General features: G+C 34.6%; 2 protein-coding genes across 5 annotated transcripts; both read right to left on the bottom strand.

The window, feature by feature from the left end:
• Positions 1 to 3,552: 3,552 nt before the first annotated feature.
• Positions 3,553 to 5,378, bottom strand: LOC139429401 (uncharacterized). 4 transcript variants are annotated; one of them, XM_071195131.1, is made up of 5 exons: positions 5,181 to 5,374; positions 5,082 to 5,112; positions 4,960 to 5,002; positions 3,801 to 4,896; positions 3,554 to 3,748 (listed from the first exon to the last, which is right to left on the bottom strand). In XM_071195131.1, exon 4 carries the CDS (start codon positions 4,894 to 4,896, stop codon positions 3,916 to 3,918), a length of 981 nt encoding a protein of 326 aa, XP_071051232.1. In that variant the 5' UTR covers positions 4,960 to 5,002; positions 5,082 to 5,112; positions 5,181 to 5,374; the 3' UTR covers positions 3,554 to 3,748; positions 3,801 to 3,915. The 4 variants fall into 4 exon arrangements, with proteins under 4 accessions (XP_071051230.1, XP_071051232.1, XP_071051229.1 ...); XM_071195128.1 differs by having other exon boundaries at positions 3,801 to 5,002; positions 5,181 to 5,378; XM_071195130.1 differs by having other exon boundaries at positions 4,960 to 5,112.
• A 5,646-nt stretch (positions 5,379 to 11,024) lies between these two features.
• On the bottom strand, positions 11,025 to 12,180 carry LOC139429391 (uncharacterized). The gene is made up of 2 exons (XM_071195115.1): positions 12,076 to 12,180; positions 11,025 to 12,010 (listed from the first exon to the last, which is right to left on the bottom strand). Coding segments are annotated over exons 1-2 (900 nt in total). The 5' UTR covers positions 12,077 to 12,180; the 3' UTR covers positions 11,025 to 11,111.
• Positions 12,181 to 21,029: the final 8,849 nt, after the last annotated feature.

Raw genomic sequence — 21,029 nt, 5'->3', positions numbered from 1 at the left:
TAGGTCTTTATACGTTTTAAAGAACGTTAGTTTTTGAGATCCAAGAATTATGAGACGGACCTAATCCTAACCATTTCACAAACACTTGATTTCCTTTTCGCCGTAGCACTTTTTCCACCAAGTAGACGTCAGGATATTTAACTTTTTGTAATTCCTCTCGATAAAAACCACCCATAATTTTTTCATTGGATGCATCTTTGAGCAGATATGTTGTTGGGAAAGTATTACGAACAGAATGTATTGTAAACACTTCGTTAGACCAATTGGGAGTATAGTTTTTGGTGAAGGCGTGTCGATGCTTGCTCACTCTGACGTGATCACCGACATTAAATTTTTTGGTATAAGGATCGACAATTTTTATGTAATTATATACAGTTTTTAACAGTGTCGATGCGTTTCTGTTATTTACCTCGCTAGGTTTCATTCCTATCGTCCTGTGAACTTGGTTGTTATAATCCAGAATTAATTTGGGAAGCAATTCCAACCAACGATAGTTACCTTGCATACTAAATTCTTTCCACATTTTTTCTTTTATTGTTCTATTAAACCGCTCAACAATAGAACTCTTTAAATTGGAAAATGAACTGTAGTGATTGAAGTGATATCGTGACATGAGCTTTTTAAAATCCTCATTGTAAAATTCTTTTCCGTTATCCGTTTGCAGATTCTTCGGTATGTTTTTCCGCTTTTCCGATAGAATTGTTTCCATAGCTCGCGTAACTTCTTTGCCAGTTTTGTTTTTTAGTGGTACAGCCCATCCATACTTTGAGAAAGCATTAATAACTGTTAGAATATATTTAAAATTACCATTTGCTTTTGAATAAGGTATCATCTCCACTAAATCAGCTTGAAATAAGTCCGTTAAACCTTTTATAATAACACGTCTGCGTTTATACTTTTTCCTCGCGGACGCGTGCAACTCGTTTACGACGGACCTTTTAATATCTCTCATTTTCTGGATATTTCAATGAGCAGTTCTACCATAAATGGTTTCTTGAGTAAAGTGGTCTTCGTTGTGGGTTTGCAAACTATTTTATCTCCAAAGAAGAGAACATTTAACTTTTTATTTGGATCGAAGATACTCCCGTTAATAATCATTTCAACGTCTCCTTCAAATCGGTATTTCACTATTTCACCAATATATAAAAAGTTTATATATTTACTTACGTAACCTAAATTTTGAATAATGTAATAATTATCCGTTGTATCCGTAGTTCCATCTCCGCTAAACGTAAGTATAGTTGGTTGTTTGAAATATCGTTGTAAGTTTTCACGTTTATTAAAATGAGCAGCAATGTTGTGTCCGTGTACGTGTTTACCAAACTTATCGATCGTCATACTAGACGAATGTTTTCCGAACTTGCTTAAACTCATGTGCTCTAGTTCACAAACGTCGGTGTTTTAAAACAAAAAATGTGAGAGTCGTATATTTATGATAATATTTTAACGTATAATCTCGGCCTCTGTTAGCTCCGATATTATTGATGATATTTCATTGACATGTGCAGAATGACCTGCAGTTTGCGAGGCCATCAACAAACGCAGTCTGTCGACAAGTTCGTTGGGATCGTCCCAATACTCGTATTCGATAAGAGCCCCAGGAACGACTTGTTTTTGTAATGCACCACCGACTTTTTTCTTCGGATTCGGCCAGTATTTAGCCCAATGCACCTTGGGTTTGTTACCTTCAACGATAGGCTTGATAATATTCTGAAATTTCCCACTGTCGTCCTCAGTAGTCATACCTGCCTCTGGAATGTAATTAATGTACGGAGCATTTGAACGTAGTAAGATATCTTTGTAGTTGCGCATGTCCTGAATTGTAAATTTGCCCGGTTCGTTTTTAAATAGTAAATCATATAAACCAACGGTTCCCGTATATTTGAAGTTTCCAACGTGAATATCCTGATCCTCAAAGTGAACAGGACTGACTCCAATGTAGAAACCTTCGGGAGTTTCGCGAACACCGTATAAACGATCATAATCATCTTTTAAATCAGTTGTTAAACCAACAATATACGTTCTGGGCAAAGGATGAAACTGACTCAAAGCGGCTTGTACCTCTGGAGACTCAAATCTTTCTTCTATTTCATCTTTAAGTCGTTCTATTCGATTATGTGCGTCCGAAATAAGAGCTCCGGTATCCTCGCTAGAATCGAGGAGTTCTTCTTCTTCGCCCGGCGGAACTTCATATACTTCTTCTTCTGCATGAGCTAATGGACCAAGAGGAGAAGACGTGGGAGAAGATACCAACCTTTTTTCAGGAGTCGATGTAGCAAATTTTCGTCGTTGTTCTTTTAATGGAACTTTCGGTTTTCGAATAAAATATTCGGTCTCGGTTTTAGCTGGTACGTCAGAAATATCCGGCGAGTAGCGTTGTATCTTAGATATCAATTTTTCTTCTTTTGGAGATAAACTTCGTTTTGGAATGGATAGTAAAGGCGCAGTGTCAAGTTTTGCGACAATATCCTGTAAGGGCCTTGCGATGGGTGCATATGCGGTTTCCGACCGAATCCTTGACTCCTCTAAGTCTTCTTTTAAAGAACGAATTTTGTCTCTCACGACTTCTCGTGCCGCGATAAGTTCTGCAGCTATCGTCTTGTTCATTGTATGATGTATGTGAAGTTACTACGAACTGTACAGCTGAAGTCGTTAGTTTTAAACTTCAATGAATTTATCAAAACCCTTACGGTAACGTCCCTTAGATACACTACAATCTAAATCAATAACTAGGATGCCGTGTCTATTCTCCCAACAAGCATCGCTAATTTCCTTTAGCCGATGAAACTCCATATCGCTCATTATGTGATCTTCAAATACGTGTTTTAAATTTGTTAAGTCTTGTTTAAATAACACCAAAAAGTTACAATTATCGCGAACTAATTGTTTTGGAATTGCACTATAACTTTGACAAATTAGAAAACAATCAATGTTTTTATGTCGACCATACGAAAAAAATTCCTTAATGACATTTTGACCTGTACAGGAAACATCGTCAAATACGACTATCGAATATTCTTTCGCATCTTCCGGTCGAATGAACTCGTCTATATTAGAAAATTCATAGTAACCGCAATCTTTTATAGGTTCAATTAAACGTCTTAAAAAATCGTACTTATTTTGGTATAACGAATTGGAGCATAAGTATAAGTTTAGGAAGCGGAGGCCATTACGTGCAAGTAAAAGCGATAACATAGCATTTGTTTTTCCGACACCAGAGGGTCCTACAATTAAACCTCGCTTACATTTTCCACCAAATAAATTGCTGTGTCTTGTAAAGTGTTCTTCGACCGAACCATTACTAAAATTTACTATAGGCAGTGTTAGAAGTTGCGGTAGACATTTTAATTTCTCGTCGATCATGATTCTCGTACTAAATGAATTATAACATTAACAGGATAAGACTGAATGAAAATATAGCAAAAGTAACTTTATATAGATATATTGAGTATATTGGAAGTATAAAATAATAATTAACTTAATAATTAACTTAATAATTAACTTAATAATTAACTTAATATTAACTTAATAAATAAAAGAAGAGAAGGAGTAGTTACCACTCCTCCTCCTCCTCTTCTTGATATCTTTGGTAAGGAGGTGGTGGTGCTGCTGGTGCCGGAGTAGTTGCCGGAGTCGTTGCCGGAGTCGGTGCCGGAGTCGGTGAACTAACACATGTGCAACGGTTAATGTGCATGTTTTGCACATGCACTTCACCCCTCACCACAGCCGATTCTGACACACTCTGCAGCTGAGAAGATAAAATTAATGACATGGAAAAAAGTATTATAAGTATAACGTACCAACTTAAATATAGCATCTAATTTTACCTCCAACGAGGCAACTTTCTGCTCCACTTCACATAGTCTTAGCATATGATTAACTCTCATATTATCCATATTATTAGTCATCTTTAAGCTAGGAAGGGAAGTTTACGCTATTAGTAGTGAAACTAGATAAAATACATTCAGCCTTTTTAATTTCACAGGTTAATGATGCTATGGTGATGTCGAGCGATATTGTTAAAGGGTTGTTACAGCTCGATGCCAGCCCTTCTCTAAACTGTGAAAGTTCTCTCAAAGAGGTCTGCAATTGAAGAACCTTTGCATGAAGGTCTTTATAAAAATTTTGATACAAATTATTAATTTCGGCCAAAATCTCCCCTTTGGTTGTTTCTACTGCTGTACACATTGCGTTTGAAAAAAGGCTGGCAGACACATCGGAAATATCTGAAGTAGCAGGAATATTAGCAGGAATATTGTCAACCCTTAAGATGTGTACTTTCGGGCTTAACGAAGGAATTTCGGTGTTAGGGATATTTGAGTTAGTAACGGGAGCCAATGAAGCTTTAGAAGAAGAAAAAGAAGCCTTAGTAGCTTTAAGATACTTCCGGTTACTACAGTGTTGTGATACCGCCATTAAAGCAAGAGAGTCGTCGGATTTATCGGACTCGTTCTCGGTAACCACTTTCGACTGTGTCATTTCAACCTTCGACGGGGTCGCTTGTTCAACTGACACATACTTGCGTTGGCTACGTCGCGAACGAGCACGTGCCTCCCTTCTTTCCTCTCTATACTTTTCTGACGGTACCCACACACCTGCAGCCTTCTTCCAATGTTCACGGTTCCCCGAATTCCGACGAAGTGAAAGGCGTTTCACATTTTTATCGTCGACATTCGCGGAACCTGCGACGTTCAGAAGCGACGGATCTTGCTGCGCATTAGATTCTACGTTAGGATCCATCGGCTGCTCATTAGGTTGCACGTTTGGATCCAGCGCCTTCTCAACAGTCGATATGTTCAACAGGTTTATGTCAAAACTGTTTAACAGGAATGACTCCTGGCTGCTGGCGAAACCGGGAGCAGTTAAATCAATTTGACTAAAACCGTCTTGAGACATCTTGATAAAAAAAGATTCATACATTAATTTATTTTATTTTAATAAAAAATCATGTATACTTACATCGCTTGATGAAAAGAACGTTAAAATCTAATTGCAGTGGGTGCTGAATGATAGGATGTGAATGATAAAAAATTATTGTAGATATTATGATACAAACGTTCGAATAATAAAGTTATGCTTACCAACAAAAATTAAGATTTAAAATAGAAGGAGCTATAGGAATGAAAAAAAAACAGATTAGCAACAATATATGCAAAGGAAAAGAAGGCTATAAGGCTTACCAGAAAAAAGTCGCCGAGATAACGAAGTTATCAAAACTGATCGAACTGATCAAACACAAAATGGAAGTGATCAGTAGTAAGGTCCTGTAGGAATTGAAAAAATAAAAATAACAATTTAACATAACAAACAAATAAACAAGTTGTACTCACAAAAACAAAGTAGAAAGAACTGTTATGATGAAACAAAACAAGAATATTTTACATATTATATAAGCAAAGTAAAAAAGGTTACTTACCAAATAAAACACAGCAAAAAAAGAGAAAGCTGAATGAGCAAGGATGTCTAGGAGTGGAAAAAACAATTTTAAATATTATATAAACATGCAAAACAAATATAGTTTTACTCACCAAAAAAGAGAAAGTTGTAGAAAGAGCTGTAGTGATGGAGAGAAAATGAACGTTATATAAACATGATAATAAAGAAGGTTGTACTTACCAAAAACTGAAGAACACAAACACTTAAGTGACTTTCAAAGGCTGGGAGGTGCCTTCTTATAGTAGAGTAATGAAGGGGGGCGTGGGGTGGGGCGTGACAAGGGGGAGGAGTGGGGAATGGGCGGAGTTAGAGTGGGGGTACTTTTTTTCTGGCTCAACTTTCCTGGCAACTGGGGGGGGGGGAATTTTAGATTTCCCCCACTCCCATCCCCACTCTTCCATCTCCACTTTGGGAGGAGCCTGAGGAGGAGCATGGGAGGAGCATAGGAGGAGTTTCAATAAACAATCCTTTTCCCTTTTCTTTTTTTTTTTTTTTTTTTTTTTTCTTCCTTTTTTTCTTCCTTTTTCTTCCTTTCTTTCTTCCTTTTTTCTTCCAATTTAATACTTTTTCAATGTACAACCCAAGTCATACCAACCCAACCCAATGTATACATACCATGTATTCATTTAGATTAACTATTTTTTCTTTTAAATTAAAACAACTTTTTACACTTTTTACAATCTTTTATTATTATTATTATTATTAATTTACAATCTATAACTGACAATGTTTATATACTAAACCTTACATAAAGAACAATCCTTTCTTGCCGATGGAGGACCATCAATATGCGTTTCCCAATGAGGTAAATTATAATGTTCAAAACAGGGCAGCTTGCTTTGTAATCGCTCATCGTTTCTATACTTCAACGGTAATTTAAACCAAACCGCCGCCAAATCTAATGGCTTTACTTTATTGATATAATAATCGATTGGTAAATAACATAATTCGTAGTTTTTAATATTCGCAAAAGATAAATCAGATTCGTATCTTTCCATAATATCCCACACTTTATTAATTATAAAAGTTGAAAGTCCCAATCTGGTAACTAACCGCCAAAGACGTTCCATCTTGAACTGCTCTACCGCTACTACCCGTCTGCCTTTATCAATTCGTTTACATATAGTTATAGATGTCTGAATACGTATGAAAATAAATAAAAAACATTCGATAAGGAGCACATACTTGGTCTCTTTTTATGATAGGGACACATCGGCGCACCAACCTCCAATTTGCATTCATTTTCCGGCAATTCTTTTACCGGTATTGTTAAAATTCTTCTTAAAAATGTAGCTTTCTCACGTCCTTTTACGTACGCTACTTTTGTCGAACGACACAAATAATAAACGATCTCATCGAAACGAGACGCAGGAACAAACCCGTCGTTCCAATCAATACAATGATGATGACTCATTAACCAATTTGCCGTATTGCGAAATTTGGTAGATAGTGAAGAAAAGCTTCGACTAGGTTGAAACACGTAATGACTTATACAATGATTACTGTCGTAAGAAGCCAGTTCCTTTGGGATAAATTCTTCATCGTTTATCGTGAAACCTTGAATGTCCAAAATAATAAAATCCCTTTGAAAAACCATAATATCCATAATATACCACTATATGCAAACGTTTCCTTCGATGTTTAGAGATACACTAAATGACGTTGCTTCAACAGTACCACTATATTAATTGCTTAACCATTTTCGTAAGAGGCGAATACACAAATGCTCTGTCATGCAGAATTAATGCGTAAGCTGTCGTACCTTCCGGAATTGGATTTTTCGTTGAATACTCGATTTTTATTTCTACTCCGCTTTTATGTATTGCTTCCTGTTGATACGTGCAATCGATTCCAATTAACGGCGCGTAAGTTTTAAATTCTTCCGGTGAAAACAAAGGTTCGCTTTCTTGATAGTAGTATGCTTGCTGAAATCTTGAATACATATCATACAAAATCGCATAGTGATTGTTATCAAAATCCACATTCAAATTATCGTACGGAAAACGTTCTCCATTCAAGAAAACGGTTACGTTCGTTAAGTTTATATTATCAAATAATGCCATGTTTCCTTTAAATATACCCTTTCGATTTGTTTGAAATCCGATGATTATAAATCTAGGCGTTTCCAATTGTGGAGCAGTTTTGACGGCCCAAGATTGCTTAGTAGTTTGAGGTAATTGAGGGTACTCGTGTATTTCCCACGATCGAAAAGGAACGTGAATGTCTACGTTTCTTTCTGATAGTTTTGTTAATGCCAACTGTTCGCGTAATCCCACCGCCACGTGAGGAACTCTCCATATAATTTTATTAATGATCAATTTCAATTTTTCGTCGTTCGGAGCGGCTGCTGGTTGAAAGATGACGTCCGTATCATCGTGTCCGCGAATTAGCACAAGTTCCTGTCGAACGTTCATCATGATCTTTCTGAAATCTTCTGCGAATCCTAGCAACGTTTTTAGCGGAACGCTAAGACCGAAATTTCCATTTTTATCTAAAGCCTTTGAAACACCCGCTATATCATCTTTCCAAGGTTTTATGTGCCAACCGGCGTTCTCTAATTTCACCACCTCGTTCTGCGTAGATGAGAAATAACCCTTCATGCATGAGCTTATACCGACGTTCCGCACACCATCAACATGTACTCCGTTAATAAGATATCGAATATCGCTAAACATAAATGCAACGGGATTGTTAACCAATTGCCCCGTTGCGCTGGCATCTTTTGTTATACTTCCGTCCGCGGCTAACTTACGAACGCTACCCTCGACGTATAGATAACTCTCGCTCGGTAAAGTATAATTATCTATTTCCGGAATTGAAATTCTAATTTCGTCATTGTTATCGAACGTGGTCGATCCAAACGGTTGATGCGAATGGAATTCATAACTTACGATAGAGTGATCTGTTTTTATCTTATCCGTTACTTTTAAAATGTCCATTACTTTAACACTTCGTATCCTAACTGAACTAAATACCTTCGATTGACTGGTGATAATCGATGAATGGATCGTCTTCTACTGCCGCTACGTTGACTGATGACGCGCGCTTTATAGTTTTCTCCATTAAACAATTTTCTCGCTCTGTCTCTTCTTGACCACCGCGTTCTTTTGTTTTGATATAACACTGTCATAACGTTAGTCAAATTTAAATAATTCAATTTATCGATCTCAGGTGAACTCTCACTGTTATTTCTTCTTCTCTGAAGTCTACCAAGTTTCCGTCCTGATCAAGTATACGTACTGTTAAGCTACTAATCACGTTCGTTAAAACCGGTAAATAAATAGGTAGTTGTGGTGATTCGATTATTTTAAAACCTGCCGGAACGTTTGGGAAAAAATGATATAAAACGTGCACGGGAACTCCGTTATTATACGATCCCGTCACTAAATTACAATAAATTTGTAAGGCGTTCGTTTTATTTATGTTTACTACGAAATCGGATTCCACTTCCGTATCTCTAGGTAATATTTGAGGCTTGAAGCCAAGTAACGGCCCTATAGAATTATCGCATGCAAAATTAATTCGACGGGTACTTTTTATTAAAGAATGTTGTGTGTTATTATTCCCCTTAATCCTTATTACGACACTTTTAGCGTGTCTTTTGTCTAGCTGTTCATTCACGAACTCGGCAATATCATCAATATCGTACGTTCCAACAGGTACTATTATATTGTTTTTAAAATGTCCTGTCTTATCTTCGTATTGGATTACGTTGTTGTTTTTATTAACGTTTGCTAAACTATTAAACGTTTCGAAATCAAAAGAGCCAACTCGTAACTACCAAATTCGTTCAAATAGATCGGAGGATTAAAATTACAAGTCAATTCAGATGACTTTCCAGTCAACGTAAATGTATATGTCGTGTGTATTGCTTCTTTCTCCATTACTTCTGAACGTCTAAACGTCTCTAGACTCTAATAGGTTCTTTTATTACTTAGAAACTTCAGACACAACTGTCCGCAATTTTGATCTATTTCTCTTTGATATCGACAGTAATTATACTTTACTTGACCACCCCTACCGTCTGACAGCAAATATTGTTCAATTTCTAATGGCGGTCTTAAATCACCGTAACTGTCGAAATAGTATATGTCCTTGTCGTCTTTCTTATAGGCGACCCAATGAGTCCCTCGTCCTTTCAAGTTATCCAAGTTAACAATACCTCTTTCCTTCTTTTTAATCTTACTCGGGAGATTGTCTCTCATAAATATACCCCGAAAATGTGGAATTTTTAGTACTTTCGCAAACTTTTCCAACTCGACGTTAGTTAACGCACGACGAGGTATTCGAACTAGTTTTTTGAACTAGTGGTTATACCGCAACCTTTCTTATAGGGCTTATTGAAGTAACCTGTGCCGCCAACATTATTCCCCTTTCCTTCAATAAACAAACCGCAACCTTTCTTATATGGTTTTATATAAAATCCGCTACCTACGGCCTTTGCTTCCATAGCCTTGTTATGTCTTCGTTCTTCATCTAATTGCTCTCTAGCTGTTTTCGCGTTGTTTATAGTTCTTGCAATAGCGGCAGCACCACCGCCGATACTACCTAGGGCACCTAAAGCTGCGAACAGGGGAATTAAAGGTAAAAATCCTCCCGTTTTCGGAATTCGAATAACTCGACCTCTAGGTTCGGAAATTCTTTTTCTTATCTTTTTCAAAGCTCCGTACGCCGCTTTAACGTTTGTCAACAAATTCTTAGCACCTGATCTCGATATTGCGTTGCGAGCGAATCGAAGTGCATCTACAAAAGATATAGCTCCACCACGCTTTACACGCGTTCGGACTTTTTTTAAAGGTCGTCGACCCGTACGATTTCTTTTTCTACCTACGCCCATACCGACCGCTACTTTTGCTTTCATTAAGGCGGCAACTGCGGACGATGCCACTTTTTCTCCAAGAGTAGACTCTTTATTTCGTATTCGTTCTTTCGCTGCTTTATATAATGCTCTGTCTGCGTCGTGTCTAAATTTTAAATTTGAACTGACCGTATATGCTATATCGTGTTTCTTACACGCTTCGTCTAATGGATTCACGCCTCGATCTCCTCTCGATAATCTCTTTTCCAACTTGGTACCCGGTCCACAAAAATTATATCCTGGCAAATGAAGTTCTATCGGAAGTTTATCTATCAACTTGTTAAAAAATCCTCGACCAATTCGTTTGCCTGTCAAACGATAACTGTTACGATTAGGTTCTAACAAATTCATTTTATAATTTCACTCCTTCTTCCTTTTCTTCACAGTTAAAAACTAGAAATGAAGCTCTGCTGTTGTGCTTTAAGCTTTTATTCCTTTTAAATATTTTACAAAAACAGTTTTGCTCTTAATTTATACTTAAATCTATTAATATTATTATTATTATTATTATTATTCAGCTACACTTAAATCTACTAATACCTATCCTAAAAATTAATCGTTACTCAGTTAAAAACGTTTCGATTACTCTACAATGCTAAAACGTTCTTGATATATATTTAATCTATAATCTACATCTAAATATTTTTCTAATAACTTATTTACGTTTCTTATCCTAGTCTTAAATCTAATTCCGTCCAACATCTTTTCTTCCCAGTCACTTATCCTTGATTGTCTGTAAGCAAACGTCCAAGTGTGCATTCGGTACACTCTATTTTTCGATTCGCAAAACGTCACTTTTTTTTCCATTTTATTCACTTCACATCTTCATTAATGCGTGCAAATCTAAATCCAGTAATATCTTATCCATACCGTATACGAGCAGTTCTTTAGTTACGCACAAATGTTCACTTGGTGCACCGTTTGAAGCAACCAATATATTCGATTTTATATCACCTTGCATTGTTGATACCACATCGATCACGCTATCGTAATAATTTTTATATTCCATACACTTTAATACTTCTACCCTACTCGAAACTAAATCGCTAAGTTTCCACAATTCGTGTAACGAGTCGTAAGCCAGGTAAAATATTTCTGACCCCCTTTCCATTTTCAACACTTTTCGTACATTTTCTATCCATTGGCTGCTGCAGGTCACGCCGCTTACAACGAAATGTGGTGGTGTCGATAAATCACCAACAAAACTATTCATAATCAATTGTCTGCTATTAATCACATTTTTCCATTCGTCTTCGGTAAAAGTTATGCATTGTCCTTTTCCCATTAATCTTATAACCGGATCAAAATGTAGATTGGCAGACATGCCAACCGATATCCATTTCGTTCGACTTTTATTTAAATAATATGTACTCTCGGAGAATAATGGCGCTTGATTACCTTTTTGGAGATTATTTTTCACTGCTTCATTTAATACTACGTTACTTGTGAAAGGTAACTTTCCACAATTTTCTACATAATGTTGTTGATTGCTAGGAAATACGTACTCCGCTAAGTCGGAAGCCAACAAATTAATTCCATCGAATACCACATCCTTTTTTCTTTGATTATCACTTCCTAGCGACACATTTGTTGCAGTTGTCTCATTACAATTACCCTCCATTTTGATGTTTCGGGCAGGTTTTTTATTTTCACCCTTTTCAAATGAATTTACAGCAGCTCTCTTAGTTGGACATTTGGGGTTCGGTCTGGTTGCCACTAAACATCAATATTATTGTTTACATTAGTACATTATCTACTTGTATTACATTTGAATTACTTACTCGTTACGTTAAAAATCCTCTGTACTAAATGCACCAAAAATCTACACGATATTTTTAATATGTACTAAATACACAAAAACCTTACTCTGAAGCACAACACTCTGCGGTACAACTTCGACCAACGTTTGTATTTATAGCAATACATAAGGTTGCTGGTGGGGGGAGTAATATTTCACATCATTACCGAATATATCTATTATACATGTTCTAACATGTCATTATATCGTGAGACGTCAGACAAAACGCATGACAAATTTATTAAGAAGCTCTTAAAAAATATCTCGCAGGTGGATCATGACTCATCTATTACTAACAAGTTAGTTGACCTCCTCAAACCTGTCCTCCCAAAAAATTTGCCGATTCAAGAACCTCCTCGCATATTCTTAAATACCTGTACACCTTTACATAATAAAATAAAAAATATCTCGCAGGTAAGTTATGACTCACTTGTTTGTATACCTACATGTCTCAAAACCGTATACCTTTGTGTATAATAATAAATTAAGAGATATATCGAAAACATTAACAGTTCATTGAGAAGCGTCGAAGGATAAACATAGTAATTGTTTTCATCTAGGTAAACAGGTTACATATAAAGATAAATTTTTAATAACATAACCTAAATAAAGATACATTTTTAATAAAGATAAATTTTTAATAATTTCGTCAAAATAACATGACCTTCTCAAGTTAATTGACCTCCTCCTCTCTTCATCGAATCTCCTCCGACCCTCAAAAGAATCGCCGATTCAAGAACCTCCTCTCCTCATCGAACCTCCTCTGACCCCCAAAAAATTTGCCGATTCAAGAACCTCCTCCTAGAACGCAGGTTCGAGGAGGAGGTTCTTGAATCGGCGAATCTATACTACTTCTGTAGAATCTAATCTCGTGTCTTATATCAATTACATTCAAACTTGTCTGAATGAAAATCATCAAGTCGACGCTGTATACACTGATGTCAGTAAAGTCTTTGACAAGCTACTCTTGACCAAATTACAAAAATTTTACTTGACTGATGGATTATTAATGTGGTTGGTGTCTTATATCTCTGATAGATGCCAGGCTGTAAAAATGAATAATTACATATCTAACTTTATTCCGGTAACTTCGGGAGTGCCTCAGGGTAATCACTTGGGTCCGGTTCTGTTTTTGGCTTATATCAACGATATTTATGAGTGCTTTCACAGTAATTTTTTGCTATATGCCGATGATTGCAAAATATTTTCGAAGATTGAATCTTCTTCTGATTGCGAAAAACTTCAAATGGACCTTAATCTACGGATTTGGTATTTTTGTTTAACCCTAGGATGCATAAACCGGGCCTCTCAGGCCCGGCGAGATTTTAGTTACTCATAATTTTCTTAAAATAATTTCAATCGGCTTGAGCAATTAGATATGCTCTAAACACGTCTTTATTCAATACACACTTGATTCAAAAACATTCAAGTGTAATTAGCAATCGAAAAAAAAAATCGTTTCTATTAGCACCCCGTATTTGCATAAACCGGGCCTCCGAAGCCCGTGTACTACTAGTTACTACTAGTTTCAACTTATTCATTACAGGTTGAGGGTTATTATAATTTGTCAAACACTGCTGCGCGGAAATGTGCGCGTCTGTGCAAGTTAAAACGTGCATTACATCACTAACGTGCAGCTGTTTTTCATTCAGTTAGAATAGAAGTTGGATTGAGTGAACTTGTGAGATACGTGAAAAGAGTGAGATTTGGTTACCCCGGTTATGAAAAAATATTGGTGCAGTGGGCAGCTGAATGTGATGATCTGCCTTCTGAAGAACGTGATGTGTCAGAAGTAGAAAATAATGACACAGAAGATAGAAATTTCGAATTGGTTCCTGACGAGTATTCTGGATCCAGTTCTGATCATGGTGACGATAATTCAGAGGATGTTGTTGATGGTATTGGTAAGCCTTCAACGAGCGGTTACATTGCTCCAAGTGGTCTGGTATGGAGTTTGGAACCTCCAGCAAAAAATAAAATTTAACCACATAACATTCTTCGGCGTGCGCCAGGCCTAGCAAGGAAACATATGGCTGCAACACCAAAAGAAGCGTTTCAGTTATTTGTAACTCCAGTTATTGTACAAGAAATTGTGAACTGTACTAATTTAGAGGACAAACGTGTTTATGGAGCAAAAGGAAAACCGTGGAAAGATGTAACTGTTGATGAATTTCTTGCATTCTGTGGTTTACTTATTCATGCGTTTAGACAGCGTTTAGTTGACAGAAGCTGGGATGTTCCTGCGAGAGAATTATTTTGTGATGAATTTGCCAATCCTGTATACCCAGTCACAATGTCCATATTTCGCTTTGAAGAAATACGAAGATTCGTCAGATTTGTCGACAAGACAACCCGGAATGCGCGTTTGGAAACCGATTAGTCAGCAAAGGTGTCCTACATTTGTGATTTATTCATTCAGCAATGCAAAACCAGGGTCATACCTGATACTAATGTAACTATTGATGAACAACTCGTTGGGTTCATAGGTAGATGCACATTCGTTCAATATATGCCAAGTAAACCGGCAAAATATGGACTTAAAATATTTTGGATGTGTGAATCTACATCTGGTTATGCTTTAGATGGTTTAGTTTATGTTGGTCGCCAGCCCAGAGAACCTCCACATAAAAATCTGGGGCTCGAAGTAGTACAAGCTTTTGTGCGTGGCATTCATAATTCTGGTCGCAATCTCACTATAGACAATTTCTTCACTAGTGTTCCGCTAGCAACTTATCTGTTGGATAAAAATATTACTGTTGTGGGTACACTACGTCAGAATAAACGTGACATTCCGAAAGAAATGAAAGCCTCAAAATATCCATGGTCACGATGCATCTATCAATGACGACGCTAAGAGGAAGCCTGAAATCATCTCTCATTATAATAAAACAAAGGGCGGTGTTGACATTATGGATCAAATAGTGTCGACATACACGTGCAAGAGGCAAAGTAAACGATGGCCCATGACATTTGTCTTCAACATCATTGATGTTGCAGCACTCAATGCATATATAGTCTTTACGAAGGAACATCCAAACTACAACATAGGAGTGACTCACAAACACAGAATGTTTTTGAAAGATTTAGCGAAGGAACTAGTGATACCAGATATGCAGAAAAGATCTACTAACCCTAACCTACGGCGTACTGTCCGGGAGTGTATGAGCAGATTTATTGATATATGTGGTCCGTCAGCCGCTCACACAAATGCAACAATTAAGAGAAAAAGATGCTCAGTATGTCCCGCAAGTATTGATCGTAAAAGCACAATGATATGTATTACTTGTAAAAATAATATCTGTAATGAGCATAGTATTAGAATGTGCACTAAATGCTTCCTAATCCCTAAAAACAATAAACAATAATGTTTTTTAACAATAACGTTCACTTTCATATTTAACCTCACGTTTGTAACGTACATATGTATAAATAAATAAAGTTTTACTTCAATAACTTTGTTTCTGTTCTGACTACACGTGATTTTATATGTATAACGGGTCTCAGAAGCCCGGATTATGTAAAGGACGATATTTTATTGGTTAAGTATCCTAGAAAATAGGTTAAATAAAGTTTGTGTTTTCGTAACATATCTCAAAATTTCATATATCCAACGTGTACAATATCATATATCATTCAAAATTAGATAGTTTTATCTTCAATTTGATCTATAAATCATTACGAAATTTTAATATATGCAGTTTAAATGATTTTTTGAATCTTATCAATTTTTGTATGAAAATAAGTTAAATAGAGTTTGCGTATTCTTAACTTATCTGAAAATTTCATACATCTATCATATAAATTATTATATATCATATTAAAATAGACAGTATTATCTTTAATTTGGTGTATAAATCATAACTTAGTTTTAAAAAATACAGTCTGGACGTTTTTTTGAATTGCATCAATTTTTTTATGAAAATAGGTTAAATAGAGTTTACGTTTTCTTAACATATCTAAAATTTTTAGATATCCAACATATACAATATCATATATCATTCAAAATTAGATAGTTTTAGTTTCAATTTGGTGTATAAATCATTACGTAATTTTAATAAATACAGTTTAAACGATGTTTTGAATTTTATCAATATTTATATGAAAATAAGTTAAATAGAGTTTGCGTATTCTTAACATATCTCAAAATTTTAGATATCCATCATATAGATTACTATATACCATCTTAAAACAGATAGTATTGGCTTTAATTTGGTGTGCAAATCATTACTTAGTTTTAATAAATACAAGTCAATTTAAATAAAACAAAATTTTCCTCTTTCTTGCTATTTATTTTATTATGCTTCTAAATCGATTTCGAGGAAACAATCCTCATCTTCAGTAGAATCTTATATAAAAAATTTTTTTAAAAATAATATGAAATAAATCCAAAATTTCTATAAATTTACTTACTGTCAGTTTAGTTGAAAAAATATATTAATCATCAAATTTAACATCCTCCAAAGTTAACTTCATCTTTTTTATACAAACTTGAAAATTTCTTACTTTAATAATTGAACAAATACAATAGAATATCAAATTCAAAACCAAAAGTTAAAATACACTTAAAATAAAATCCAAAATAATATAAAACAAAACACGCGTTTACATTTGACAAAAGATACGAAAAATGACTGAAGGTCAAAAGGAACAAGCAAGAAGGAAACTGGTATTCATCCTGAATAACACTGTTTATATTTAAATTTAAAATCTTTTAATAAAGTGAAAATAGGTTCAGTATTAATTTGTATTTGATCGTTTAATAAATTATAATTTTGATTGTGTTTATACTTTAAAATTTCCAAAATTTCAAGCAAATTCAATCTTTGACCTTTATTACATTTGTGTATTAATTTAGTTTCTTTGTATTTAATTTTATGTCCCGTTTCCATTTTATGTTTATAAACATTAGAATTATTTTTAATTTCATGTTCTCTGATACGTGTTTCTAATCTCCTTCCTGTCTGTCCTATGTAAATACTATTGCAATTATTACATTCTATCGAATACACGCCACATTCTTTTCTTGTATCTATTTCTTTTTTATTGTTATAATTTGATAATAATTTTAAAATTGTGTTATTATTAGAATATGCCAGAGAGATATCATATCTGGAGAATAGGTGTTGCATAGTTGAAGTATATCGATTGTAGATTATAGGTTTATATGTCAAATTTGAGTTCTTTATTTTAGTATTTAACGGATCTTTTTGTTTTATAATTCTATAAAAAAGTCTGTCTATAGAACTTCTTGGAAAACCATTATTGTTAGCTAATTTATATAAGAAATCTTTTTCGTTTTTTAAAGTTTCTTTGTCAAGTGGATAATCTAATATTCTGTTGATTAAGAATCTAAAATTTGCAAATTTCTGATTGTGTGGGTGGTATGAATTGTAGGGGATAGTAGTTAAAGAGTTTGTAGGTTTCCTGAAAATACTGTATTTAATTTTGTTTTCTATTGTCTTAGTTAAAGTAAGGTCCAAAAAATCCAATGAATTATCTTTTTCTATTTCCATGGTAAATTTTAATTTTTCATGTATGTTGTTTAGATATTTTAAAAATTGTTTCAACTGAGAAATGTCTCCCTTCCAAATGCAAAACACGTCATCTACATATCTACACCAAAATTTAATGTTTTCTTCAAATATACTGTTATAATTAAGAATCATATTTTTCTCAATAAAATCTAGATATATATCTGAGATTAATCCTGATAAGGGCATGCCCATCGGTAAACCATCAGGTATGTGATAATATTTATCTTCAAAAAACAATAATTCTGAGTAACTACGTGTAAAGAGTCGTCAATATTTAGATTTTTAGTTTTTTCAATAAAATCCCTGGAATTTGGGATTTATATAAGATTCTACTGAAGATGAGGATTGTTTCCTCGAAATCGATTTAGAAGCATAATAAAATAAATAGCAAGAAAGAGGAAAATTTTGTTTTATTTAAATTGACTTAAACAAAGCTTGCTAATGGATAATTTAATCAATTAATAAATACAGTCTGGACAATTTTTTGAATTGCATCAATTTTTTTATGAAATTTTTGTAGAAATTTACGTTTTCTTAACATATCTAAACATTTTAGATATCCAACAATATCATATATCATTCAAAATTAGATAATTTTAGCTTTAATTTGGTGTATAAATCGTTATGTAATTTTAATAAATACAGTTAAACGATTTCATGATATGCATTTTATGTTCTTTTATGAGATATTTTTAGTAAGACAATTTGGTTTAAAACAAATGAGCTAACGGGCATTATCTGCATCTATTACATATTTTTGTAATTTTTGAAATAAGTGAAATGGAATGGTACTTTTTACTTGACAGATCCTTAGTCGTATCTCGATATCTTCATCCACTCTTGAATTATAGAAGAAAATGTTGAAAACACGAGTCATATCAAACATATCTTTTAATCTAAAATCTTATTCAAATGTTAATCGATGGCACAAAGGAGATAATCTCCAAAATTCATTTAGATACCAGTTAGAAATGAGTATTAACGAAAAAGGACATCAATTTGAAAATATTAAATTAAAAAGCTATGTTCATTTTAAAATAAGTGAAATATTAAGCCTCACTACTCACCTGGTCGGTTGATTTATGAGGGTGGTAGTCTCGGTCCACGGTACCATAAATTTTTTGTAAATAATGAATATATCGCAATTTTTTTGTGTGAATTTACTTTATACAGGGTGTCCCGCAACGAGTGTACAATACTCCATCAGCGTATTCTCTGATCGAAAACAGACAAGAAAAGTCTAATAAACATAGGTCCGAAAATGGACCAATTTCGAGATATTCAAAGTTTTAGTTTCATAAGCTGACCTATTGTAAACATCATTAATTCTAACGATTTAGATGCAGTAATTATATAATTACCATGGTTACGATGGATAAGATAAAGTTTAATAAATAATAAGATAATATTAAGTTAATTAATACAGTTCATTAATAATTTAACAAAACAAGTAACAAAGATTGTCAAAGAAAATCGTTCAACCAGCATAAAAACAACGAATATTCAACAAATTGGAAAAGATTCATGTCATAATAAATGTTCAATATGCGCACCATTTACTTCTAAACACAAACGGATACGTTTTCTAAATGAACTTCTAATGCGTTACTAATTTTATTCTTCAAATCCTGCACATTTTGAACGTCTTCAGAATAAACAATTTGTTTTAAATGTCCTCAAAACCAAAACTCTAACGGATTTAAATCTGGTGAACGAGGTGGCCACGGGACAGGACCTCCTCGGCCAATCCACTTATTGCCAAATCTGTTATTTAAGTATGCTCGAGTAGCGCGTGCATAATGCGCTGGTGATCCATCGTGCATAAAGTAGCAATCTTCTAGAATTTGTTGAGGTAATTCATCAAATGCCTCTGTAAGGTCATTTTGTAAAAAATGTATGTAGGCATCGGCTGTCAATCTCTTTGGAAGAAAAAATGGACCTAATAACTGATCACCTATAACTCCAGCCCATACATTAACACTGAATCGCCACTGATGATGAGTTTCTAGTATTGCATGGGGATTTTCATCGCTCCAAACGTGCGCATTATGAATATTAAAAATTCCGCTTTGAGTAAATGTTGCTTCATCCGTAAATACAATGTTGTGGCTATGAGGTATTAGCCAACATAATAATAAAATTAACTTTTTGGCAGACTTTTTATTTTGCGTCTGTTATGTTTTGCTTCAATAACAATTGTGTGCCAAATATAAAAATAATAACAAATGAAAATACATTTTGTTTTTAAATGGAGCTGCTGCCACAGCACGCTACATCCACTTCCCCTCCTATAAAGAAAGAACAGAACGAGGGAAAACATTTAGTCAAAAATTTGAATTAAAATTTAAAATGTACTTTTTTAGTTTTATTAATTATTAAATTGTTGACTTCAGGAGAAACGTTTTCGTTCAGAAAGAAAGCCGGTTTCAGCAAATCGAGGCTTACATTTATTTCTTTACTGTCTTTCAATACCACGTAATTTTGAAAATCTGTTCAACACTCTGAAGGGACCTTCGTACCTAGGAGACAACGTAGGTTTAATTCCAGTAATTTTAATAAATACAAAGTTTGACCTGAATAATTCTTTGTGAACAAAAGGTTTTTGGCTGGAATGTATGGTTGACTGAACTGGTTTAATGTCAGCAAAAGATGATTTTAAACGTGATAATAATGGTTCAGTTTCAATTGATGGTTCGGTAGGTAAGAAAAATTCTCCTGGTAATCTGAGTTGCTGACCATAAACCAATTCAGCGGATGAGCAACCTAAATCCTCCTTTAGCTATGACCTGAGACCTAGGAGAATTAAAGGCAAGTCATTGTTCCATCTAGTAGAATTACCTCGAGCAATAATCGCTGATTTCAAAGTACGGTGAAATCGTTCAATCATACCGTTACTTTGTGGGTGATAAGCAGATGTGTGTATTTTGATTTTGAAAATAATAGTGATTCGAATTGTCGTCCTTGATCGTGAGTGATCATGGTAGGAATACCGAAACGGCTGAAGTAATGCCTGAAAAGAGTATCTGCAATAGAGGCTGCAGAGATATCTTTTAGAGGAAAAGCCTCTGGCCACCGGGGCGTATGTTCGCTGTAGCTCAATCGGTTGAATAGATTCTGCTTAGGTTCTTCTTAATTCTTGAATTGGTGATTCTTGAATTTTTCAGTTGAATCTCCTTTGCCGGGCTGGTTTAGTCGGGTTGAAGGGATAATTTTCAGGTTGTGAGTTGGTTTAATCGGACTGGGGGAAGAATCTACCAGGTTGCGAGTTGCTTTGATCGGGGTCACCAAATGTGGCTATGAGGTATTAGCCAACATAATAATAAAATTATAAAATTAACTTTTTGGCAGACTTTTTATTTTGCGTCTGTTATGTTTTGCTTCAAAAACAATTGTGTGCCAAATA

The sequence above is a fragment of the Onthophagus taurus genome, chromosome 3 (genome assembly GCF_036711975.1).
Source record: "Onthophagus taurus isolate NC chromosome 3, IU_Otau_3.0, whole genome shotgun sequence".
Lineage (NCBI taxonomy): Eukaryota > Metazoa > Arthropoda > Insecta > Coleoptera > Scarabaeidae > Onthophagus > Onthophagus taurus.
Note: the sequence above shows the minus strand (reverse complement) of the source record. Positions and strands in the feature narration are given on the sequence as shown.

Coding starts and splice junctions, on each gene's coding strand:
- LOC139429401 (XM_071195129.1), bottom strand. CDS start 4,920: ATGTATGAATCTTTTTTTATCAAGATGTCTCAAGACGGTTTTAGTCAA.